This window comes from Perca fluviatilis, chromosome 23 (assembly GCF_010015445.1).
Source record: "Perca fluviatilis chromosome 23, GENO_Pfluv_1.0, whole genome shotgun sequence".
Classification (NCBI taxonomy): domain Eukaryota; kingdom Metazoa; phylum Chordata; class Actinopteri; order Perciformes; family Percidae; genus Perca; species Perca fluviatilis.
In genome coordinates this window covers 14,005,591-14,031,082 of record NC_053134.1, presented here as the reverse complement: position 1 = coordinate 14,031,082, position 25,492 = coordinate 14,005,591, and the positions used below count along the sequence as shown (strand labels likewise).

The 25,492-nt window shown below is 42.4% G+C and overlaps 1 protein-coding gene across 1 annotated transcript in view; it reads left to right on the top strand.

Annotated features, from left to right (window-relative positions):
- Positions 1–22,366, top strand: part of LOC120553471 (lysine-specific demethylase RSBN1L-like) — a 38,948-nt gene extending 16,582 nt beyond the window's left edge. Inside the window, exons 5-9 of the mRNA XM_039791885.1 lie at positions 10,260–10,397; positions 11,829–11,971; positions 16,593–16,763; positions 16,928–17,036; positions 17,449–22,366. Coding sequence (XP_039647819.1) covers positions 10,260–10,397; positions 11,829–11,971; positions 16,593–16,763; positions 16,928–17,036; positions 17,449–19,389 — 2,502 coding nt within the window. The 3' untranslated portion in view covers positions 19,390–22,366. The remainder of the gene's footprint in view (positions 1–10,259; positions 10,398–11,828; positions 11,972–16,592; positions 16,764–16,927; positions 17,037–17,448) is intronic.
- Positions 22,367–25,492: the final 3,126 nt, after the last annotated feature.

Genomic DNA, 25,492 nt, shown 5'->3' with positions numbered 1-25,492 from the left:
TTTCAGCACCCCTACCATTTGGTGTATGTGTGCATCTATACAGTATATACAGCAGAGAGTAAGAATGTGTATGTAAAGTTTGGCACGTTGCTGTCCATCTGCACATATATAACATCACATCTTCCGCCCTAGTAACCAGCACTTTTGATCCTTGAGAACAAAGATTAATGAAGAAGGAAGGCTGATGTATACAATATAAGAAGGGAAAAAGAGAGGATAAGAAATTCAGCAGATGAATGGAGAGATAGATAGGTGGATGGAGGGAAGGAAGGATTTAGATACAGTACAAGTCGAGGGAGAGGATGAAGGGATGTGTGTGCGGATGAACAAGTTGTATTGTTGAGACTTTAACCATCTGGTTTGAGCAGCCGCCTCAATCTGGCTAGCATTAAACAGCTTTTGGCATTTATACAGATGTCTTATTTCTCAGAGTAAATGACAACATTAACAATTAGGGCAGAGTTGTGTGCAGTGCACAGGTGGGAACTGCTCTCATTTCAGTGCTACTTAATCTGACCTAGCAAAGTTTGAGTGCAAGAAAGGAATTAGAAAGCAAGAGGACAACATATTTAGAGAGTGAAAAGATGCGGGAGTTCAGCAAATATACAAGAGGTGAAAAGTGGTGAGAAAGCAAGGGGCTACATAAGAGATTGATATCCGAATGGGAAAGTGACAGAAAAGGTGGCAAGAGGAGAAGAAGTGAAGTTCTAAACTGTAAGAGATGACTGCTCGCAGCAAGTCAGGTTAGGGAGTCATGGGAGTCGAGCATGGGAGCTTCTCTACCACTCCTCTGCATCCTTTTTAGGACAACTGGATTGTCTCCTGAACACAATGACACAGCTAGACCTCTTTATTTGGAGTTGTCCCATGTCTATAGTTCTCTAATGAAAAGCATTTTGTTGCTTCAAACCTCCTGAGTGGCTTTGTATTGAGATACTGCCTGCTCCTTGTGTGTGTGTGTGTGTGTGTGTGTGTGTGTGTGTGTGTGTGTGTGTGTGTGTGTGTGTGTGTGTGTGTGTGTGTGTGTGTGTGTGTGTGTGTGTGTGTGTGTGTGTGTGTGTGTGTGTGTGTGTGTGTGTGTGTCTACAAAGGGTAGAGTTGTTTATGCTCTCCATTGCTCCCCTGGCTATTTTTTTCGTATGAAATATTCATCAGGTTATTCTGTGTGTTTCTCTCAGTTTTGGCCAGTTCTGCTTCAACAAACATATATTTGATCTCTAAGTGTCTGAATAACTTAAACCAAGATAATGAATGCATTAAGCATCTAAATTGTCCATTGTCTAAATTGAGTTTTCCCTGCAAACCTGTGTCCTGAGCTGTGCCTTTAAGAGTAGTGTTCCTTGCAGGGCTAACGTCATTGTCCACTGGTCCCCCCCCCCCCCTCCCTCCCTCCTAGCTCTCAGCAGTGACCTTGGGAAGTAGACATACAGTCCACACACACACACAAACAGCTGGAGCATACACACACACACACACACACACACACACACACACACACACACACACACACACACACACAAACAGCTGGAGCATACACACACACACACACACACACACACACACACACACACACAAACAGCTGAAGCATGCATACTGATATATAAACAGCACAGGTACACACACACACACACAAACAGCTGGAGCATGCATACTGATATATACACAGCACAGGTACACACACACACACACAAACAGCTGGAGCATGCATACTGATATATACACAGCACAGGTGCACACACACACACACAACACACACACACACACACACAAACAGCTGGAGCATGCATACTGATATATACACAGCACAGGTGTACACACACACACACAAACAGCTGGAGCATGCATACTGATATATACACAGCACAGGTACACACACACACACACACACATACACACAATTAATGATTTCTCCCACACATTTTCCTCCACCTTTCTCTTCAGTTCTCCCTCACTTTCTGTCTCCCTCCCTCTGTGTTAGTCTGTCATTCTCTCTCTTTTATCCCTCCACTCTTTATGTTTCTGCTCTGTTGTTTGGTTCTCTGGTCCAGTTGCAAATGACTGGACAGCTGCTTTTTGTAATGTTTTATGTGCGAGAGGAAAAGAAAGGGAGGAATTTAGAAATTTGCAACAGCTAGCAATGTTCTTTGGCATTTGTGTATGTGTGCATTCATTCTCCTGTATAGATTTGCTCAGTTTTATTCTTGGGCTGCTGGAGTATGAGACACTACTCGATAATGAGCTGTGTGTTCAGAATTTGACTGCAGGTATCAAAGGGGCTTTGTTGCTATTCAGGCTGCGTGTGAGTATTTTGTATTCAGTACCAGACTGAGGGCATTTTCAGCGGTGCTAAGGATTATAGAAGATTACAGCACCCCATTTTCTCAGGGCAAGTACAGCCAGCCAGCCAATACATGATGTTCTTCGAGAGTGAGGTAATTGGTCTTTCCGGTTTAGTCACTAAGTAATAATTTAGTTACGACATCAGATTAATACAATGCCAAGCAGTTCGATGATAAATTTATTAGAATACAAAACTTTAGGAAGTGTAATGTTTTCTATTTTGAAATACATTTTCTGTTTTGAAATACATTTTCTATTGATCAATAAATTCAGTGATGATGAATATACAGCAGTGGTGTAACGAACACTTCTGTGGTTTGGCACACATGTGAACCACAAATTAACTGGAAAGTATAACCACCATAGTGTGAAATAGAGTTTTACTGCCGTCATTAAGCTGTCCAATTGAATTAAAAAACTTTAAAACAGCGCTCTGTGGCAAGCAAGGGTAACGTTAGCGCTTTCTTCCGGGTTGTCTCCACCGCTCTCTCCATACGAAAACACAGCCAGCTCACAGCGGTTTACCGCGGTGCGGATTATGTGAACCGGGTGAAGTTTACAAGGATAGCAATGCCGATACAGCGTAAGCAACTATGGTTAAACATGTCATAACCCCACACAGACAACGCTTGGTTGCGGACTTATTAAACAGCGAAGTGGCAACTGCGATGGTTGAGTCACTTCAGCGGCTACGATATTTTGTAGCTAAAGCTAACGTTAGCCAATGGAAATCATTTGACTTACTTTTCTGTGTGCAGCCGTGACAGATGTAGGTTAAAGTTCGAAGTTGTGCCAGTCTTTTCCTCAATTGTGCGATTACACACACAACATTTAGCGCTGCTCTTTCCAGCTTTGGATGTAAAATCTCTGCATTTTCCAAATGTGAACATGAGTCTCTTTCCGAGTAAGTTTCCAAGTAACTTACAGGAACAAATTTATAGGGACAGTCCACTTCTAAACAGTTCTACTAACTACTCTCCCCCAAAACCGGTTTTTCTATTTGCAATCGTACAGACATTTGTGCTCAGGATGCCCATTCAATTAGCCAGTGTAGACCTTTTGTGATGATAACCCAAACATTTCACAAGAATGTCAACAGGTGTGATTAGATGGCTGTGTGAACACAAAAGGCATACACTGGCAAATTGAATTGAATGGGCATCATGAGCAAAGTTGTCTGAATGCCAGTGCAGACCTTTTGTTATTATAACACCGCCATCAAACCACCATAAAAGGGAAAAGAACCTGCCCGAGAATCATGCCCTAAAAGAGCGTGAACGCAGCGTAAGTGAGTGACGTCTTGATCGCAAGGACGGCGAGCGGTAGCGGTGTCCGACTGAGAAGTGTATGTGTGGCTGTGAGGGGGCAAAAAAGAGATCCCGGCCGAAACAGGGAAAAGTGTAACATCTTATATCAAATTTGTATAACCTATTAAGTCAGAAACTTCATCCAACGTCCGATTTTATATATCCTCGAGTCCGAGTCGAGTCCTCAGTCTGCGAGTCCAAGTCAAGTCACGAGTCCAGAGAATAGAGACTTGAGTCGGACTTGAGTCCAAGTCCAGGACTCGAGTACTCCATCGCTGGTATTAGTGCCTGTTAAAGCTAGAGTATTAATGAATGATTTTGGGTTTTGTGGTAAATAATGAGATTATTTTTAATTTTTTTATCTTACTCGAAGATGTAAATACCTTAAGGTTAAAGTGATGCTTCGGAGTAATTTCACCCTAGGGTCCTTTGCACCATGACCTCGAGCCAAACACCCCCCCAGAAGCTTTTTTCACCTGGGTCGAACATTGGGAGAGTTAGCGTAGAGTAGCGTTATCAGCTGAATAGCTTAGCGCAGGGGCTAATGGATCCGAAGTGTCTAAAGAGGTTATGCACTCATAAAACGATGGATTGTAAAGTTTGTAAGTACACCAGAAGTTTATGTAAATAACACTTGCCTGCTGGCTTCTGCTCTCTGCTGTTGTTGTTGCTGCTGTAAGATGAGTGCTTAGGGACGTCTACAAATTACAACACCAAAAAGAGATGCAACAAAAATATGTATTAATTTAACTTATTTTTTAAAGTAAGTGCTGTAGAATAACTAGCAGGAGACAAGTTATAATTGAGGTAAGTTTGGAGACATTACCTTATTTAATCATTAAATTAATAAATATTTTTGTTGCATCTCTTTTCGGTGTTGTAATTTCTAGACGGCCCTAAGCACTCTTACTGCCCGGTAGTAACAGCAGCAGCAGCAGAGAGCAGAAGCCAACAGGCAAGTGTTATTTACATACACTTCTGGTGCACTTACAAACTTCGCAATCCATCATTTTATGAGTGCATAACCTATTTGTTCTAGTGTAGACGTTTGGTATCATTTCGGGCATTATTAGTGGGGTAATGTTAAGAGACACTTCTGATCCATTAGCCCCTGCACTAAGCTATTCAGCTGATAACGCTACTCTACGCTAACTCTCCCAATGTTCGACCCAGGTGAAAAAAGCTTGGTGTTTGGCTCGAGTTCATGGTGCAAAGGACCCTAGGGTGAAATTCCTCCGAACCATCACTTAAAGCCCAAATGAACAAACAGAGGAAGGAACTAAATCTATTTGCAAAATACTAGCTTGGATGCTGATTTTATTAGGCATGGCAATGCCACGGGCGTCAGTTTGGTTTCAAATATGCTGGGGACAGAGACTCATTCAGAATTGCATTTTCAGAAACGCTGGGTACAATGACGCATTTATGTTTTGAAAGACGCTGTCCTGTAGCTCACTAATGTAAATGAATAAAAATGTATACAAAAATGTGATGATGTCCGACACGTTTTATGTTACGTTTTAAGCTTTGACAAAGTAAGAAGTTCCATTTGGCAAACACGTGCCACCCACCCCTTCCCCAACCTAGAACGTATCCCAATGTTACAGTTGTTGCAGTGTAGCCTGAAGCGTGTAGCCAGCACAACGGCTGTGTCTGTGCCTGCCCTGTGGGGATAGAGATTTTTGTGGATTTGTTGGCATCTGTCGCTCAATAATTGTGTTATGAACTTTATTTATTTGATTTTTTTTAACTAAATTGAGCTCGAGGTTTTCAAAAAAAGTGGTAGGTACAAAATGACTCATGACGAAATCTGATAGGTATGCCGCGTCACCCGTCCCCACGCCCATCCCCACCCGAAATCTTTTTAAATTTTTTTTTTTTTTTTAAAAACTTTTTTTTTTTTTTTTTTTTTTTCAAAAAAAAATTTTAATAAACATCACAGTCGAGATAGTAATTTGTTTCCGCTTATCTGACCCTAGCTCCATCCTCCACCACTGTAGGCATCCCGCTCCTCCACTTTTATATAATCTGACCTGGAGGCACACAGTGTTTACAAAACAAGGCTAAACTTTGCATCAGTCTCGCTTTGCAGCGTTTAAACCATGCTTAAGCTTTGACACAGTCCTGGCCTTAACTTGGACTTCAACGAAGCTGGAAATAAACCCGCACATTGCATTAATTCAAAGTGTGTTTGAGGGTTAGCCGAGGGTGAGTATGTAAAAGTTTGTGCGATTGTGTATGAGGCATCAGTCAGCAGCCAGAAAACTTTGTTGTGACGCAGGCACAGTAATAGACTTAGTACTCTAGAGACTGACTGGACGTAATGATTTAGAAAGAGAGATACACACAGAGCTGGTAAAGAGAGAAAGAAGCAGCACACATACAGATGTCATAGAGAGGACAGAGAGTGAAGGATGCGTTGAAGAGAGAAGGGAAACTAGTTATAGAATTAACAAGTGGTTGCAGTGGCTGCACCAGAGACGGAAAGGAGACCAGGAAAGAGAGAGGCTTGATATAATAGACTTCCCACCAGGGACAGGAGTATTATGAGGGAAAGAGGCAGAGGAGGAGATGGAGAGGCTGACAGAGACCAGAGTACAACAGCAAGTGGGAAGAAGCGAGGGAGTGAGACTTAAAAATCTACTGCTTTTAGCCAAAGAAAGTGACAGCAGGGGAGAGATGACAGTAATGATAATTATATATAATCATATCGGCTTTTTAATCTTGTGAATTTGTGAAGCTGGAATACCAAATGAGATGCAGTACATTTTAGATGGAGAAAAATGATTTGTCTATTCTATTGTGTCCAGAATTTTTATTGTTGGACTTGTTGGAATTTATTTATCGTCCTATGCTTTTGTGCAGCCTACGCCCTTTTTAAATAAAGCTTTTTAACAAGTTTAGCAGGAAAAGCAACAAATATGATGTTGGTCTTATTCTTTTTTACACATTTACTTGTTGAGTGTGTCTACACGCACGTACACAGAGGCGAGGAAGTACTATAGCGTCTTGAACAGTACCACTCGGAGGATGTCTGTCGCAGTTCCTGTTTCCTTCTGTTTGCCTTCACTTATTAAAGTGTGTGTGTGTGCGTGTGTGTGCGTGTGTGTGCGTGTGTGTGTCCCTGACTGGTAAATGTATCCATTTATTTGAGGCAGAGATGGTGTTTCCTAATACTCCTCCTATGATAGTGAGACTGTTCTCTTTGCTAACAACGTGGGGGTTATTCTGCTGTTAAATTATGCATAGTGTAAACACACTCACAGATACACAGGAAGAGAAAATAGACACTCATAAGCACACACGGTTATAAGTATGCAGGAAGATGAGGCATACAGTCATGGATGCACACATACTGGCTGAGATACACAAATACTTGTAAGCATGAAGGCATTTGAATCCATGTGTGCACACAAACACATTTTCCTCTCAGTATCTAGGTCATTGACTCAGTCACACTATTTAAAGTTGTGATATGTTTACGGGTGTGGAGGTAGTATTTTAAGCTTTTAGTCATCATTTTAGGAGGATATTACCCAATGCCGGGGCACAGATGCAGTGAAATGAAGTGAACAAACGCCACATGGCTCGGCCTGTCTATGCATGATGAGCTGATTTATCTATATAATAAAGCGGGGAGTGTGTGTGTGTCTGTGTGTGTCTGTGTGTGTCGGTTTGTGTCTGTGTGTCTGTCTTTGGGGGGGAAGGCAACGTACACGTCACAGGCAGACGCGCAGAACGCTTTACAGCAGTGGGCGAGGGGGGGGCTTTTATTTTTAGATTACTTTTTTACAAAACTGCTACAACAGGCTGACTTTATACCTATTCCTGCAGTGTGAACAGGTTGCTTCATCTAATGAGGAATCACAGCATATTCTACATACTATGGGGCTGAAACGATTAGTCGATTAATAGTTAAGTCGATTGACAGGTTAATGGACAATTTTGATAATCTATCATCATTTATCAAACAGAAATGTGCTTTTCTCTGTTTTATACTACTGGTTTTAGACTGTTATTTGTTGAAACAAAACAAGCAGTCAGTAGATGTTACTTTGGGCTCTGGGAAATTGCAACAGGCATTTTTAAGTATTTCGTGAAAGTTTATAGACTTAACAGTTCTTAAATGAATTGTATAAATAATCGAAACATTAATTGGTAATGACAGAAATGCCATTATTTCCATTACATTGTTAGATTAGAGAGCACAGATAAGTAGATGTTAACACTGTAAAATGTTTTTTAAACATTAAGAAAAATCAAAGTAGATATGTATCAAGATTGTTTGTTTACGTTATGTTTATGGTAAAAAAAACGTTTTACTATGGGCTGAATGATGACTCCCAAATATCAATATCGGCCTTAAAAATTCAGTATTGGCCAGCTTATAGTCTCGACAAATGTTGAAGTATTTTAATGTTAGCTAAACATTACAGTGACTAAAGTGGATTATAAACACCTGTAATTAGCTGTGTCACTTAATCCTGTCTGTTGTGATGAGTTGTTTTTTTGAGCTCAACTTTTTAAGAACATTTCACTGTCGTTGACCCCTGTAATCCAGTTGTTCTCTGCTAATTACCCAGCCTGTTTAAATAACCAAACTACTAGACCAACAACAACTCCTTATTGAAAGCAACACCCTGGGGAAATGGCTGCCGTGATCTACAGCATGATCGGCCTCTGAGCAGCTGTTTTGGGATTTGGTGCCTTGCTCAGGGACACGCCTGGGAGCTGCCGAGCACCTTCACCTTCAGTCTTTTCCCAATTCATTGTTTCTATATTCATTGCTTCTCCATCACCTCCCATTCTCTCAAGCCTGCCCTCCTCTCTCTTTTTGGCACACTCTGCCTTCCTCCTTTTTGTCTCTTTAAAGGAACACGCCGACTTATTGGGACTTTAGCTTATTCACCGTAACCCCCAGAGTTAGACAAGTCCATACATACCCTTCTCATCTCCGTGCGTGCTGTAAGACTGTCTGACGGTTCCAGCAGCATCAGGCCAGCACAGAACAGGCAGGTGAATGGTTCCAGTAATCCTACTGCTCCGAATTGTGACAAAAGTGACAAAAAACAATGTAACATGAGACACAGCCATCTTCTAACCGTAAACAAACCGGGAACTATATTCTCAGACAGGCTTGCTTGAAGCAAATCATTCCGCCCAAGTACTATATTCTTCCGCCTGAGAATATAGTTCCCGGTTTGTTTACGGTTAGAAGACGGCTGTGTCTCATGTTACGTTGTTTTTTGTACACGCTGTCACTCTACAAATCACAACATGGTAAATAGGAACATGTTGGCGTTATTTTTCTTATTCGGAGCAGTAGGATTACTGGAACCATTCACCTGTCTGTTCTGTGCTGGCCTGCTGCCGCTGGAGCCGTCAGACAGCGTTACAGCACGCATGGAGATGAGAAGGGTATGGACTTGTCTAACTCTGGGGGTTACGGTGAATAAGCTAAAGTCCCAATAACTCGGCGTGTTCCTTTAACATCTTTGCTTTTTACTTTTTCTCATGTTTCTCCATGTTTTCTCTCTTTCAGTCTTCTCTGTCTTTTTGAAAGCTTGTCTTCCCAAACTTTCTCTCCCTCTCATCACTTCTCTCCATTTGTCTCTCTTTTTCGTCATTCTTTCTCTCCAGTGTATCCGTGCTCTCTCCTCCCTCTGGTCAGTCTCTCTCTCTCTCTCTCTCTCTCTCTCTCTTTCTTTATCTTTATCTTTGCCTTGTTGTCAAGTGGTGACTCACTAGAGGCACCCAGCCAAAGATCCGGCCAATACACACACACACACACACACACACACACACACACACACACACACACATCCTGGTCAGCCAAGAGTACAGCATGCAGGCCACATGCTGCACGTGCTGCACGTACTCTATACACACACACACACACACACACACACACACACACACACACACACACACACAAAGAGACTGTTGCCAAGGGTATGGGACACGTGCTAGACGGACACACACACACACACACACACACACACACACACACACACACACACACACACACACACTATGCTCTGTCAGCCCAGTGAAGAGCAGCAAACAGTCTATTGAGTCACACACACACCCGTGGAGCAGAAACATCAAGTGAAACACACACACACACACACACACACACACACACTAATTAACAGCTTCCATGTCAATGTCTAGTTTCGTGGTCCTCTGGATTGTATTGCAGTTAGACTTGGCTCTGTTTTAAGGGGTCACAAGCCAAAAAGGTTGGGAGACGCTGCCCTGGAAGCCACTGACCACTGACAAAAAATATCAAGTGTGTTTGATTACATTCAGAATGTTAAAAGGAATTCAGGACCACTGGAGGGAAATTACACCAGGACATGCCCCCCTTCTCACAACAATTGGGGCATTTAGGCTCCATAGCAACTCAATAATAAGATGATATTGATAATGTTTTGAAAATTCATGGTACATTTTTTTAAGTTAAGATATAAAACTATGACATTCCTCCAGATTCACTTCTAAAAAAATAAGACCTGAACATTGTTACCAATTTCACCTTCCTGCTGTGTTGTTAAAGTAAGATTATGATATCATTATTCTAAGGTTGTGTTTCTCCCGTGGTTGCTGCAGGTGAAGAAGACGTACAGTAATGGTACGTACAGAGCCGGGGCAATGAGACAGATCAGCCTGGTGGGAGCTGTGGACGAGGAGGTCGGGGATTATTTCCCAGAATTCCTTGGCATGCTGGAGGAGTCACCCTTTCTGAAGGTGAGTCAGGACAGGATGAATGGCAGTAATCAGAGATGCACCGATTACAACTTTCTAGTCCGATTCTGAGTTAGGCCAGCCGATACCGATTGTGGCCGATTCCGATTTCATTTTTTCTAACCACTTTACAGCACACACAAATATGTATTTTCTATCTTTTTTTTAATAGAACATTTTGCACAGAACATAGAAACATTTTTGAACAGATAATGGATCACTGTAAAATAGAACTATATAAATTACTCCCAGTGTGGGAAATTCACACACATCTAAAGTGCAATGTTAGAATAATTTCCTTCTTTTCACATCCAATATCGCACTAAAACTTGGTGTCGTCCCTCCACGCCCTACTTTTTCCTTGCAGGTGTTGCATATTGCAAACTTGTTATCTTCTGCACACACGCTGAAGAATTTCGGCTGACATGTTGCAGGTTAATTCACGAGGTTCCCTACATGTGCGAGAATAGCGCGGACATGCGCTTCACACCGCGAGAAAAAGTTGAGAGAAAGGAAAAAAGAGACTGTGCTGTCGCGTCCGTGCGTGCGTGCGTCCTTGAGAACTGTAACTCGTATAACTTATGTTGTCAGTTAATTGTAGCATTGACCGGCATGAAATCGGCATATGTCAGACTGACCTGCCGGTCGCCGGTCATGGCCGAGCACGTGAAAACCGGCCAATTCCGGTCACCGGCCGGTCTATCGGTGTATCTCTAGCGGTAATGCTACACAGCAACAGAATGGGTGGATGTATAGGGAATGGGCAAGTGACAGAGGTACAGAGTAAACTAGATGTTCCCAAATCTGTTAATGCATTTGCACCACTGACTATTTGGAAATGCCACAAGCTGAACAGATGGAGAAATACTGCCTGACACAAACATCAACATCACACATAATATTCACAGTGGTGTCTGGCAAAGAAGAGACTTTAAGTTGGTGTGTCAGAGCGATTTGATGCAGCTTCCAGCTTTCAGTTCAGGAACTTGGTTCTCTTTTAGTGTGTGTGTGTGTGTTTGTGTGTTTGTGTGTGCGCGCGAGCAGACCACCAAAATACTGTGTTTACTGCTGTCCCTGAAATGCAGGAGTGACAAGCTTTTCTTCTGTTTGCCATTCTGTGTTGACACTTCAAATCTCCTGCATGCAGTGTGGGGGAGTGGCGTCGTATGCTGAATATCAAAAGACGCACATCCTCTGGCACTTTCCATCTGTCGAGGGCTTTGGCTCTGAATCAGCACCCTCTGAAGCATCTCGGGTGCCAGTGACAAGTTTTGCCAGTGGGGCCAATTTCTGTGCATGAGATTTCTTTTTGGGAGTCTCTGGAATAACTAGAATACTTGAATTGGTTAACTAAAAACATGAGGGATATACTAACACACTGCTTGAATTATTTCTTTCCCCTCTCTCTTTCTCTCTTTGTCTGCCTGGCTGCAGCGGACTCTTCCATGGGGAACCTTCTCCAGTCTGAGGCGGATGGATCCCAGAGAGAGTGATGACGGTCCTATAATGTGGGTCAGACCAGGAGAACAAATGATACCTGTAGCTGATATACCAAAGTCCCCTTTTAAAAGAAGACGGTGAGTACAGAAATGAAGCCAGCCATTATTTTGGATCCTCCTTAAGCACCGCAATGAGACAGAATTAGCGGGGATTTTGGTCTCTGTGAATGTGTGTACTGGCTACAAGTCTCTGGTGTGTGTTTGTAACTTGTTGATCCAGCTTGCATCTGTACTCTCCGCACAGCCCACAAGGACTGATTATGAAAAACACTAATAAAACACACTCACACATTTGAAGCAGCAGCCGCGGTAGCAGCATGCAGCTTTTTTTGTAGCTGTGCCGCGCTGGGTGAGGCAATTACACCCTCTCTGTTTGTGTCTGTCCCAGTGTCATCGCTCACACATTAGCTCTGTCTCACAAACAGGATTTGTGTCTGTGTGTGTGTGTGTGTCTGTGTGGGTGTGTGTTGTAAGTGGTATGTGGCTGGCTTACTACTCAGATGAGATCATCGCTGTCATGTTAATAGTCGACATCAGACACTACTTCACATGGCAGCCAGCCAAGCATGGGACGACACACATTACTCCCATCAGCAGTTATTTCTCTGTCTCTGTTTGATTGGTAGTCACATCAATAGAGGGGTTATGGGATTAAAAATATATATATATATAATTTCTTAATTTAAAACTATGATTAGTCGTTTTTGGAGAAACAAAATCTAAATTAATACATTTTTCAATCAAAAAAAGCATCAACCATTCACTGGTTCCAGCTTTTCTCTGTTTCATATCATTAACTGAATATCTTTAGACTATTGGTTGGCAATCGCCTTAAGCTTTAGAGAATTGAGAACGGAAAAGAATTGTTAGTTGCAGCCCTAGTCGATTGTTTTGTCTATAAGAAAGCTGTATTCAGTCAGACGTTCCTAGGTGAATAAAAGAGAAAGTAATAGAGTACAGTCACTTTATCATTAGTGTCTATACCTGAATCCAGCCTGTAAATACATACATTTTGTTGCATCTACATGTTATGCATCAGTTGGTGCACGGTGTTTAAATTGGAATGGTGTAACAGCTGGGGCTGAAAAGAATCTGCTTTTTATAGAGACACTGATGGATGGAGAGATGGATGGATAGATAGATAGTGAGAGAGGTGGTTAAACTATTCCGTTCTCTTCTTTCTTCTGTGTTCTGTCTCATCCCATCACTTGATTATAAATCACCATGAGACATGGATACAAAATGACTACAAACCAAGGTGCACATTTCTACTTTCCCCCCTTTTTTGCTTCCACATCTCTTCTCAATTGCTCGTTCCCCATCTCCTCCTCCTCAAACTCCTCTTTCCTTTTCTTTCTTCCGCTCCTTCCACGTTTCTCTGTCCTCTGCTACCTCTAAATATCTGTCTTTGTTTCTCTATTGCTCTTACGATCTGTTCCTGCTCCTGACCTCGCTTTCCAGCTTTAAGTGGATTTATTGTTGAGTTACTGTGTTGTTATCTTCATGAAACTCCGAAAGTGTGTTTAAAGAAAGCACATAGAATATGTCAGAGCAGTGCAAGTGTTTTTGTTTAGGTCGGTCTGTGTGTGTCTAAAGAAAAATGCATAAAAACAGTGTGTTTAAAAAAAGAAGTTTTGTGAAGTGCATAGAAAGGGAGGACGTGGTGTCTTTTTGCAGCAAGACCTCGTCTGCAGTTTGACCGTATGTTGTGTTGAAGGAAGGCGGCATGTGTATGGGGAACATCTCTTCACAGTGCTTCTTTTCCTTTTCTTGGTGGTTTCAGTGAAAAGGTCGAGCTGTTGCGTGTTTCTGACGGCACCGAGACTCTCAGTCTGAGAATTCAGCTTGATTATAGTGGTCAGACGATGAAAATAAACCAAAACATATTTCAGCTTTTTGGTGAATGAGCACCAAGCTTCCAGAGATTTACACTAATTGCATAGTGAGAGCAGCAACCTTGGCAAGCACCAGTAACAAACAGGACAGAGGTCTGACGCAGAGCATGCTGTTCCTGTTTAGATACGGATGGCATGACGAAGTGGCGGACGTGAGTCCATCCAGAGCCGGCTGGCTGTCAGCACGATGATGTCAAAACCCCACCCAGCCTGCTTCGTCTCAAGTAGAGTTGAAATAATTAGTCAATTAATCAATTAGTTGGACGACAGGAAATTAATCAGCAGCTATTTTGATAACTTCAAAAACTCCAAACATTTTCTGGTTCCAGCTTCTCCATTTTGAGGAATTTCTCTATTTTATATAATTGTGAAATAAATATCTTTAGATTTTGGATTGCTGGTTGGATAAAACTTCTCACATTATAGATGTGCGAGGTATTTTTTCTGTTTTTGGATAAAACTAGACATTTAAATTCCCCCTCCAGTGAAAAAAGAAAAGAAAAAAAAGAAATGCTGTTTGTGCTTATTGCTACTTGACTTGGCTGTTTTACTTTCACTGTGCAGAATGATGTATATGCTGAGTTTTATATTGGAATGCTGTTTTTATAACAAGAGAGAACGTTTCTCTGCGCTTACCTTTTTAATCAGAGTCTAAGACGTGAATTTAACAGCATGCTTTTTCAGTCCAGTATGCAACTCACACAAGTGTAAGTAGTATTTAAGTGGAAACTTGAAGCCTCTCAGTGAACATAGAGTACACTGAGAATCTTAAGTTTTCTTTAACGAGGTACTTACCCAAATGTGATGAACAACCTTTTCAGTGTGCTGCAGGTTTAAGATTTACTTTAACAGTGTTTGTTGATGTATTTCCCTCGGTCTCCCTCCTCTTTACACTCCTTTTTACTGCCCAATCCCTCCACTCCCCAGCTCTCTCTCCTTCTTTATCCCCCATTTCCCTCTGTCATCTCCTCTCTCCCTCTCCCTGCCTCTCCTCTCCAACTCATCCATTTCCCTAGGTCTCCTCTTTTCTTCTCCCACCGACTTTAGTTGCCCATAAATGCACAGGAGTCTGTCCTGACGACTTGGTGCAGAGACATTTGCCCTCTTCAAATATTGCTTTAGATGTGCACGTTCAGCAGTACTCCTCCCTTTACACGCTCTTCTTTTCAGTGTTTCACTTACAAGCTTTCCTGGTTTTACATTCATTACTGTCAGCCTGCAGTCAGCTCAGACACAGCTCTGTGTGTGTGTGTGTGTGTGTGTGTGTGTGTGTGTGTGTGTGTGTGTGTGTGTGTGTGTGTGTGTGTGTGTGTGTGTGTGTGTGTGTGTGTGTGTGTGTGTGTGTGTGTGTGTGTGTGTGTGTACTATTTTTCTCTGCTCCTTCTTCCTACCTCTCCTCTTATCTCTGAATGAATGAAGCACGGGTAGCTGCTCTTCTGTCTGTGTAACACTCTCGAAGGAATCGCTCACAGACTCTGTGAGTGTGTGTTTGTGCTCTTGTTTGAATCTGACTGCAGCTCCAGTGTGAGTCACTGATCCAGTAGTGAGCTGACTGCAGTACTTCTATTTCTTATGCTTTTACGCCTCAGCTTCTCTGTATGCTGTATGCATGAAGCCAAGTGTGGCCCTATGTGGATGTGTTCCAGCACTTTTTCTTTCCATTATTTAAAATGCCTTTTTTTTTTTATTATTATTATTATTTTTTTTTTTACAAAATAATTTGCATTGGAAGAAAGAAATATTAGTCTGTAGCTAAAAACAAATAGTTAAATATCATTTTTATATATGCAGACAATGAATATGTTTTTACAGTGTGCTGTGAAACATCTAGTTAGGACATTCACTGAATACACCACACAGATGTTTAATAAAGTAAATGCAAACAAGCTTTTTCATCCTGTACATCCCAACCGATAAACGATTATATTCATTATTGATTAATACATTGATTATTTTTTCGCTTATCTAATGTTCGAAAATAATAGCATTTTCCTACTTTCCCACAAATCGGAGAAAAGCAGCAGATTTCTCACATTTAAGAACAAATGTCATTTAGGCTCCATAATCATAAATCACACACAAATGTATTTTATTATTATTATTATCATCAAAATCATCAACTAATTGTTTCAGCCTTGGTATGCTGTGAAGCACCTAATTAGGTTTGCTGTAAAGTAGAGCCGAAACACGTAATTGATTAGTTGATCGCCAAAAAAAAATCATCAAGTATTTTAATAATTGATTCATTTTAAGTTATTTTTTAATTAAAAAAATCTCTGGTTCCATCTTATAAAATGTGAATATTTGTAGATATTCTTACTTTTCTATGATATTAAAGTGAATATTTTTGGAGTTCTGGGGTGTTTGGAGAGACCAAACCATTAATCTAGGTAAGAATCAGCAGATTAATTGATTATAATAATCGTTGCAGCTCTACTGAAAATGCTCCAATACCTGAATACACAAACAAGAATGTTTTATCATATCCATATCTAATGCAGTTTTCATCTTCTCTAACATCCTATCTGCTCCTCGTGTCATACTGTGGCGTCTGGATTACATCAATGAGAAAGTCAACAAAGATCACAACAACACCGGCAGATGAAGCCTGTCTGGTGCTTTTATTTTGCCACAGCAGACAGGAAACAAAGAAATACACAAAGCTGCCCACTCACCGATAGTCATTTCCTTCTTTAGATAGACGGCAGGGAAGCAGAGACATGAGATAAATCTTTGTAGAAATGCGTGGCCACTATTGCGTGTCTTTGTACTTTTCACAGTGTTTTATTTCTGGTCTGTCATAGCTCCACTAACGAGGTGAAGAACCTGCTGCAGTCGCTGCCCCGGACCAGCGAGCCCAGAGAGATGCTGTTTGAGGATCGGACCCGGGCCCACGCCGATCACATCGGTCAGGGCTTTGAGCGACAAACCACAGCCGCCGTGGGGGTGCTGAAGGCTGTACAGGCCGGTGAAAGGTAAGCGGGGAAGCAACGTGATGTCATCGCACTGTTGGGGTACGGGTAGTGATGGCATTACTTTGTTTAGAAGCAACACATGCTCAGTGTTTATACAGCTTACTCTCCAAGACCTATCACGTAATCCTTCTCACTCTGTCCTCCCCTCCCTCCCTTGTTGTCAGCTCGGAGCCTCCTCGTGTAACCAAAGACGTCGTTTGTTTCCATGCTGGTGATTTTCCTCATGTAGTCCAGAGGCTGCAGTTGGACCTATACGAACCTCCGCTGTCTCAGGTTTTTACATTACACACACACACACACACACACACACACACACACACACACACACACACACACACACACACACACACACACACACACACACACACAATGTAGATGCTGCCACATTGTGGAGCAAAGTTGAACTGCAGTCAGTTAGAGAACTTTGTCTGGAGCAAAGGACGGATGGGTCAGTTTTCTTCAGTTACCATTTAACTAAGGATCCAGGATGTTTCACAACAACACACCTTTATCTCAAATGTGCTGTAATCGACAAAGGTCGGAAAGAAGAATAAAAAAGGAGAAAACTTCAAATTCTTCTTCTGATAATGACGTTTAAAAAAAACACATCTCAGTGTCAAAATATGGAGGTTTTATTTTTTTGGAGGGTTCCTCTTCATTCCCTCTATCTAAACTCTCTTTGCAGTGTGTGCAGTGGGTGGATGATGCCAAACTCAACCAGCTGCGGCGCGAGGGCATCCACTACGCACGCATCCGCCTGTGCCACGATGACATCTATTTCATCCCTCGCAACGTGGTCCACCAGTTTAAGACCGTGTCGTCGGTCTGCAGCCTGGCATGGCACGTACGCTTAAGACAATATCACCTGGAAGAGGCAGAGGAGCAAGAGGAGGAGGAGGGGAAGGAGGAGGAGGAGGAGGAGGAAGAGCAGGTTAAGTTGAAGGCGAAGGAGAGGAAAACAGTGGAGGAAGAAGAGGTGGTGGAGGAGAGGAGAGAAAAGAAGGGTGAAAAAGGAGTGAAGGAAGAGCACGTGGAGGTTGATGTGGCAGAAAACAGGACGTTGCCGGCTGTCAAAAATGAAGGACCGAATCCTCCACCTCTTCTGTCTCCGCCCGCTCTCTCAGTAGACTGGAACACGAGCAGCGCTAGAGACAAAGAGTTGGAGAAGGAGAGGCTAAAAGAAGGAGGGAAACCCAAACGACAGGGTTCCCCTCCCGCAAAGGGGAAAGCAGAACTCCCAGCGCGTCCTCTCTGCAAGAATAAATCACCTTCACCTCTCCCTCCTGCCCCTCATCCTCCTCATCAGGACACAAAACCCAAAGCTGCATCATCAAAGCACCTTCATCATCACCCCCATCACCATCATTCGGACAGCAGAATGACGTCTTCCAGCATAAGGCCCGCCTCTTCAGCGCCTAAATCACCACACTCTAAGTCTTCCTCTTCTTTGTCGCCTTCAGCCGTTACTTCTTTGCACTCCTCTTTTGCTGCTCCCAGTCCATCCTCTACCTCTTTCCCATCTCCTGCCGTGTCCACATCTTCCTCCGTGTCCACCTCCGCTACATCCTCCCTGACTAGTCCCACACCTGCAGTGGACTCGTGTTCCTCGCCACTCCCTCCTTCCACCGTCTCTTCGACTTCGCGGCTGCCTTGCTCCTCTCAGTTGGACCGGCCGAAAGACAAAGACTCACTTCGCCCGAAGCCCGACGTCCCTTCAGACACGCGGGCGTGGGCGCAGCCGGAGGTTCGAGCCTCACGCGGGTCACCGGCTGCGGACGTACAAGCACACGCCTCTGCGAATTCACAAGCCGACACGCGGACACACGCGCACGACAGACACACACACACGACGACGACGACAGACTTTCGGACACAAGCGCTCCAGGAGAGATGGACTCCCGGTGTGGACGCCAGGACGTCTGCCGAGCCACCGATGCCTCCGCCACAGGACACCGGGAGGCAAGGGATGTACATGCAGCAGTACACACCCCAGCATCTCCCACCTCCTCACCTCCCTCACATGCTTCCCCCCTCCTTCTCCCCTCTCCTGCCACACTCCCATCTTCCTCATAGACCTCCAATCCTCTCCCCAAATCCGCTGTCCAGTCCCCCTCTCCCGGCACAGCCCCAACCCCTGAACTCTTACCTCTGTCAGAAAGCCCCACCACATTCAGTTCACATGAGCCAGCTCCACCTGCATCCGCCACGCCAAGCCAACGTCAGCGCCCAGTCCCAACCGTACTACCAGCCCCCCGTATCGCCTCCCCGCATCAAGCAAGCACTCCCCTCGCCGGCTCCCAGTCCCTTCCTCCGCACCTGTCTCACCATCACCAGTTCGCCCCGCACGCCAACACCTACTTCCCCCCTCAGCATCCCCACTTCTCGCCCCACCACTTCCTCCCCCCTCAGTCTTTCCTCTCTCAGCCCCCCAGCCCTTACCCGCTACAGCCGCAATACCAGCCTCAGTCTTTCCCTCACCCGCCTCCTCCTCCTTCGTCCACGCCGCCTCCCCCTCCTCCTTCTCTTCCACCTCCTCTCCCCCCTCAACCCTGCCCTTCTGTCCTCCTCCCTCCCCCAAAGCATGAAGAGGGGCAGAACCCGATTTTATAGTAGTTTTTGTACATAACGATGTTGTTTCTAAATGACTGTATATGTACAGTACAAGGTTTTATTTTGGTTGTGATGTCGTAAAGCGATGTACAGAGGAACTGTCGAGGAAGACGGTGTAGCGAATCGGTATGAACACACAGTATCGTAGTTTATGAAGCCGAGTCGAACTTTATTCACCCCAGACCTTTTGACTCGTTCAGATTGTACTGGATGCTTTGTTTGAACTGGGTCAGAAATATTGAGAAGTGATTGCATTTATTGGTAGTTTTCAGTTTATTCTGTAGCCTTCAGTTATGTACTGCTCCACCAGTTCTGACTTAAAAGAAGATCTTATTCAGGATCAAGGGTTGAATGAGCTCCCTAGTCTGCCAAACTGCTGTCTGGTTCGGTTTTTTCTTTAAGTGAGCCATCAGAGGTAGGAAGGAAAAAAATGGTACATTTCTGCTTTTACGGACTTAGCGTCGGATATTTATATGAAAAAAGGTCATTAGGATGATGACCTTTTTGTGAAACTTGCAGCTAATGCTTCCATTTTTGTGGCTTTTTTCTAGTATATTCTTTGTGCCCGAGACTGTTTCTTGAATTATGATGGGTCAAATTGTGATATTATACAATACACTATTGTATTTATGTAATATTTCTACATTTCCTCTACTGTATTGTATTGATACATCTTAATCAATACAGTATATCACAGTATGTTTCCCTGATATTGTATTTTGAGCAATAATGCCCCGCAATAATCTGCAGAATATAAATCTAAATGCATTTCCCCATTATTGAAATGGTGACAGCACGTATCCGTATTCTGAATTCAAAGCTATTGATACAAAGCCAGTGATGTCATATTGAATCATGTTAGGACTTTTCCAGTGTTTTATTGCCCCCCCCCATGTCAATTATAAGTTTAGTAAGCATCATAAAGAGAGTCACAGTTTAATGGAATATTTTGACATCTTGGAAAATGCGTTTATTTGCTGTCTTGACGAGAACTAGATGAGAAGATCGACACCACTCATGTCTGTACAGTCAATATAAAGCTGGAGCCAGCAGCCGCTTAGCTTAGCTTAGCATAATGACTGGAAACACTGGAGTCTTGTCATCTCTGTGAGAAGCCAGGCAACAAGCGGAGACAAGTTACAAGTTACTGTTCCTACATCTACTGCACGTCTTAGTTAGTGAGCTCTAGAGGTGCTGGTAGGTGAATTCTGCTAGCTTGCTAACCTGCTTCAGCTTCATATTTACCATACAGACATCAGAGTAGAAACAATCTAACTCTCTGAAAAAAGAAGAAGAAAAAAACCTGAATAAGCATATTTTTCAAAATGTCAAACTTCTCCTTAAAAGTGTTGCGATTATCTTGTACCTGTAGCCCTCAACACTAGTGGCAGAGCTCTTAAGCGTAATCTTGCTGTGTTTTTCAGTGTCTGTTGGATGTGTACCAGGGTCTCCTAATTTTGGAAACAGAGCACTTGCTGTTCAGCCAAGGACGAATTCGACCCAAGCCAAGGCTACTGCACAGAGCGGCCTTCAGAGTCTCAGGAAGAAAAAGAAAAAAGCATTCAGCACACATCCACGAATATATTGGTCTCCTAAAAACAATCCTATATCTTAGTTACCTTTAGGTAATTGTTCAGGGTCGTTGAAATATTCAATCTGCAGCATTATATTATTAGTACCTATGCAGCTACATTAAGAGCTCGCCATGACTTAACTTTTGATCTCACAGCATCTGGAAAAGAATTACCAAATGAGCAGAGCAATATCATACAGATGCAGTAGGTCAAGACTTCCAAAATGTGACTCATTACAGCACTTTGTAACATGGATATATCCACTGCTGTTTAAATACAATTGATATTATTGGAGATACTAATTATGTCAGATGTACAGGGCAATTTCAGTTTCTTCCAAGACTATTCCGTTAACCATTCAGGCCTCAGACTAACATGATACAATTGTTTTTATTATTTGTGGACAAATGCTCCAAAACACAGAAGGTACACTGTCGAGTTCATTCCCAAAGCACTATTTATCTATTTAACTGAAGTCTAGTTCTGTACAGTGTGGAGCATCATGTCTATTGAAATGTCTTATTTATCAACCAGGGACTGGAGTGACCTCTTTGTGTTTAAAAAGTACAATAAATTATTGAAATTCTGTTTTAGCCACAACTATTAATATTTTTCTCCCAAGTGGTGGATATCTGATTTTGGAATCAAACTCTTCTGTCTCACTTGAAAACTTGATTTTTATTTTGTTATTGATGTCTTGATTTTACTATCAATATTGGAGTACAGCCCACTTGCTAATGTAGCCCACATTTCCCCAGTGCCTGTCCTTAACTGTGAACTACTACATGGTCCAGAGCCATATAGAGAAGGAGTTCTGTCCTTTCTTGGGAGTTTGAAGTTTTCACTAGAAAATGAAAGCAAAGCCTTAAATTGGTCTCTAAAGCCACTGAAAACTCTTCCAAATTTCTGCGGCATAAGTTGGGATGAGTCAAATTTTGTGGTTCAATGGGACGATGCCCTAAAAGCAGGGTTGTTTTCCATGATTAGTCTTACCACCAGCCTGTCTGTCAGGACTTCATTCCAGAGACAGAACTCTTCACTTTGTGGCTTTGGGGAAGTGAGAAGATGACGATAAAGCACTTAATGCCAGTTGCAAGGCGCTCTGCAGCTCTTTTTATGCTTTTGGTTTTCAGATGTTACAAAAAAAAAAAAAAACCTGACGGGAACTTCTATATTTTTTTGTACAAATGTGACAAAATTATGGTTGAAAACAAAACAAGTCTCCAGGGGCTATGTTGTTTTCACAGAATATATTTATCTCAAGGTTTTTGGTTTGTTTGTTTTTCTATTTTGTTTCTGTGATTTTTAACTGTCAGCACTGTAGTGTACATAATACGTTTTGTAAAGAGGAAAAAAGTTGTAGTGTGGTTTCTACTTTAAATATGAGCCTAGCTAATAAAAGGTTCAATGTATGGAAAATGTTGTGGTACGGTCTGGTGGTTAAAAACTTGCATGTAGAAAAAAAAAAGTCAAGTTTGAAGAATGTTCATATGTATTCTCAAAATAGTCTCATCAAACTTGTTATGCATGTGGGAAACAGGATGGCTGAGGTTTAGATAGATACTTTGTCTATATCGACCAGGTTCCATTTACGGGATTGTTCCGGGGCTGCCAGAGGCCCCGCCCGGATGTCCCTCACCTTCGACTTTCTTTGTGTTGGCATTCTAAACTCCAGTCGATTCAGGAAACCTCCTCCGAGCTAGAACCGACAATCAAATTATATTTATCTTTTGTTTGAGTCAAATTCTCATCACACACTCGACAGCCATTTTAATCCCAGAGCTCGCCTCCCTACGTGCACATGTTCCCCGAAAACAACTTCCTTGCCGCGACTATTTTGCAGAGGGCACCGTACCTGCGTCCGGCGCCTGGCGCCGCCCAAGACAATTGTGATTGGTTTAAAGAAATGCCAATAAACCGAGCACATTTTTCTCCTATCCCGGAATGTAGTGTGGACTAGCCAGACCTTCCTTCGCAGCGCTGTGGAGGAAGGTCTGGCAATGCGAGACTAAAGGTACTCTGTGGAGTTTTTGACCACTAGTACCACTATAGAGAGGCGAAGTCCCTCCCCTTCCGACATTAATTTGGAAAAAAATATGTCCGGTTTTATGAGTGGGTCCCTGTTTGCTTCTATGCCATCAGTTTCATGCTATTCTGCTGACCAACACTTGGTGGCAATAACGTGTCAAATGTAGCAATGCAACAACAAAGGCAGTGAAGAAGAAAACCGCAAGCAAGCTAATGCTGCATTTACCTGCCAAGTCGCGTTCCAGTAACAAGTCGGAAAACTATTATATTTCACGAATAGGTGGACTCTAGCTAGGTTAGCCATTGTTAGCAATACAAGTTGATAACAACGCATTATGCTGTATTTTGCTCATGCAAACAAGACAGAAGTGCTCAACCGTATACTCAGAGCAGCCATGTTGGATGTGATGCAGATGATTGTCCAACAGGGAACTCAGAAATACCGACTACCCGGTTCAACTGGAACGCACCACAACATGACTGTAACAATGCAGGATTTAGAATATTTAAAAAAAATCTAATTTTCAAATGTTTTTTGAGGAAGGAAACGCGTTTGTTGGACAGATTTAAGAATACACAATGTGTTTAGCTGAGAAACGCTGAATGTAAACACAACTTTTACAAAACACCACAGGGCATCTTTAAACCTAAAATAACTGTTTTGCCACTTGTGGGCAGGGGAAATGATGAATTCTAAACACAATGCAATCCTTAAATATCTTCATATTGGTCTTTTAATATCAATATAGTGATATAGATGGTAAACAAGTGGGTTTTTAGAGCTTTTTTGCTAAAAATGTCTGCTGTGGCTGAAACAATGCTCTGAGAGACCCTTTTTAAGAGCCCATATTATGCTTTTTTCCCCCATCTTTTAGTGTGTTATATAGTTTTGTGGGTATGCAATAGATGTATAAACTACAAAAAACCACAATTAACACCAAATGGAGCTTTCTCTCCCACAGACAGCACTTTTTCTCAACTGCCTAAAAGCGCCTCGCCACATTCCTCTTTGAAATTCCTCAATTAGTGATGTCACTGATTATGAAAGCCGGCCCAGTTTATGTGCTGACCATAGGTCCTGCCTGAGCAAGCACAGCCTGCCCAGTGGCTTGTTTGTTTGGTTGACCAATCACAACAGAGTGGGCCAGCTGACCAATCGGAGCGGACTGGGCTTTTCAGTAAGGCAAGCCAAGAACTCAGACAGACCGTTTCAGACAGAGGAGCTGCAGCAATGGGCAGTATGAGAAACAAAATCTGTTTTTTGAACATCAAAGTATTTAAACCAATTCTAGTCGACCACAATAATATATGATGCTGAAAAGGAGTATAATAGGGACTCTTTAAAGCACTCTGGGTTCATAACTTCAAGCAACCCTTTTCACATTCAAGTAGTCATGCTTTCTGTATAGAATATTGATTCTTTTTTTTTATTTTAACCTTTATTTATACAGGTAATCTCACTGAGACACAGTCTCATTCTCAAGAGAGACCTGCTAGGGACAATATGTTCTAGCTGTGTTAAGGTGTAAGATTTGGGTCATGTCAATATCAGAAGTACCTGACATTCAACACTTTGCTACCAACCTTACTAGCACCTCGAATTGTAAGTGTAATTGGTTAAAGACTAGTTATTTTTAATTCTAAGTAGCCATACCTCCGCCTTTGTCTGTATTTACCCACCTAGTGTGTTTTTTTCTCTCGGTATTGATGTTATTCAAGCCACCCACTCCTTGCAGTCTGCAGCAATGACCTCAGCAGTTTTACCATGCGCGATTTGAGCAGACAACTCATAAACAACACAATGCAATAGCCTCATAATTCAGGGCTGGTGTGTGTCAGGTCAAATAAGACTCAAAGCAGTCTTTTTCATTCTTTCCTACGGTCTCTCACACACAGCAGGAATGCCAGAGGAGCTCAGCCGACCTTGACCGAGTGGGAGTGAGGCAGGAAGTTGGGAGATGAGAGAAACAGCGTTTTGGAGGGAATACTCGGAAAAATGTCATTAAAACAGACCGTACAGCCTTTAAACATTCACTCCTCACTCCTGTGCTAATTATCTAGGAACAGTATTAATCGTCGCTGTACTAAAACACTGAATGCAAGAAAATCCTTTACTTAAGTCAAAGTGCCACTACAATAAAAATAAAAAATATTCTTTTAAAGGTAAAAGTCCTGCAGTAAAAAGCCTAAATAAAATGATCAGAAAAAGTACCAAAAGTAATCCATTGGGTTTTTAAAGTTGATGTTTTTATGACGTAAATTTGTATCTGCAAAGCATTCAGTAACTATACACGTCAGATAGATCGTAGTGGAGTAAAAAGTACAATATTTCACTCTGAAATGGAGTAGAAGTATAAAGTGAAAATACTCAAGTAAAGTACAAATACCTCATGACTGTACTTAAGAAAAAGTACCTGAGTGAATGTACTTAGTTGCCTTCACCTCTGCATATTATTAGATTTTGTGGGATGAGCGCAGGCTTAGTGAATTTACAACAATAGACCTTTTTCACGGCAG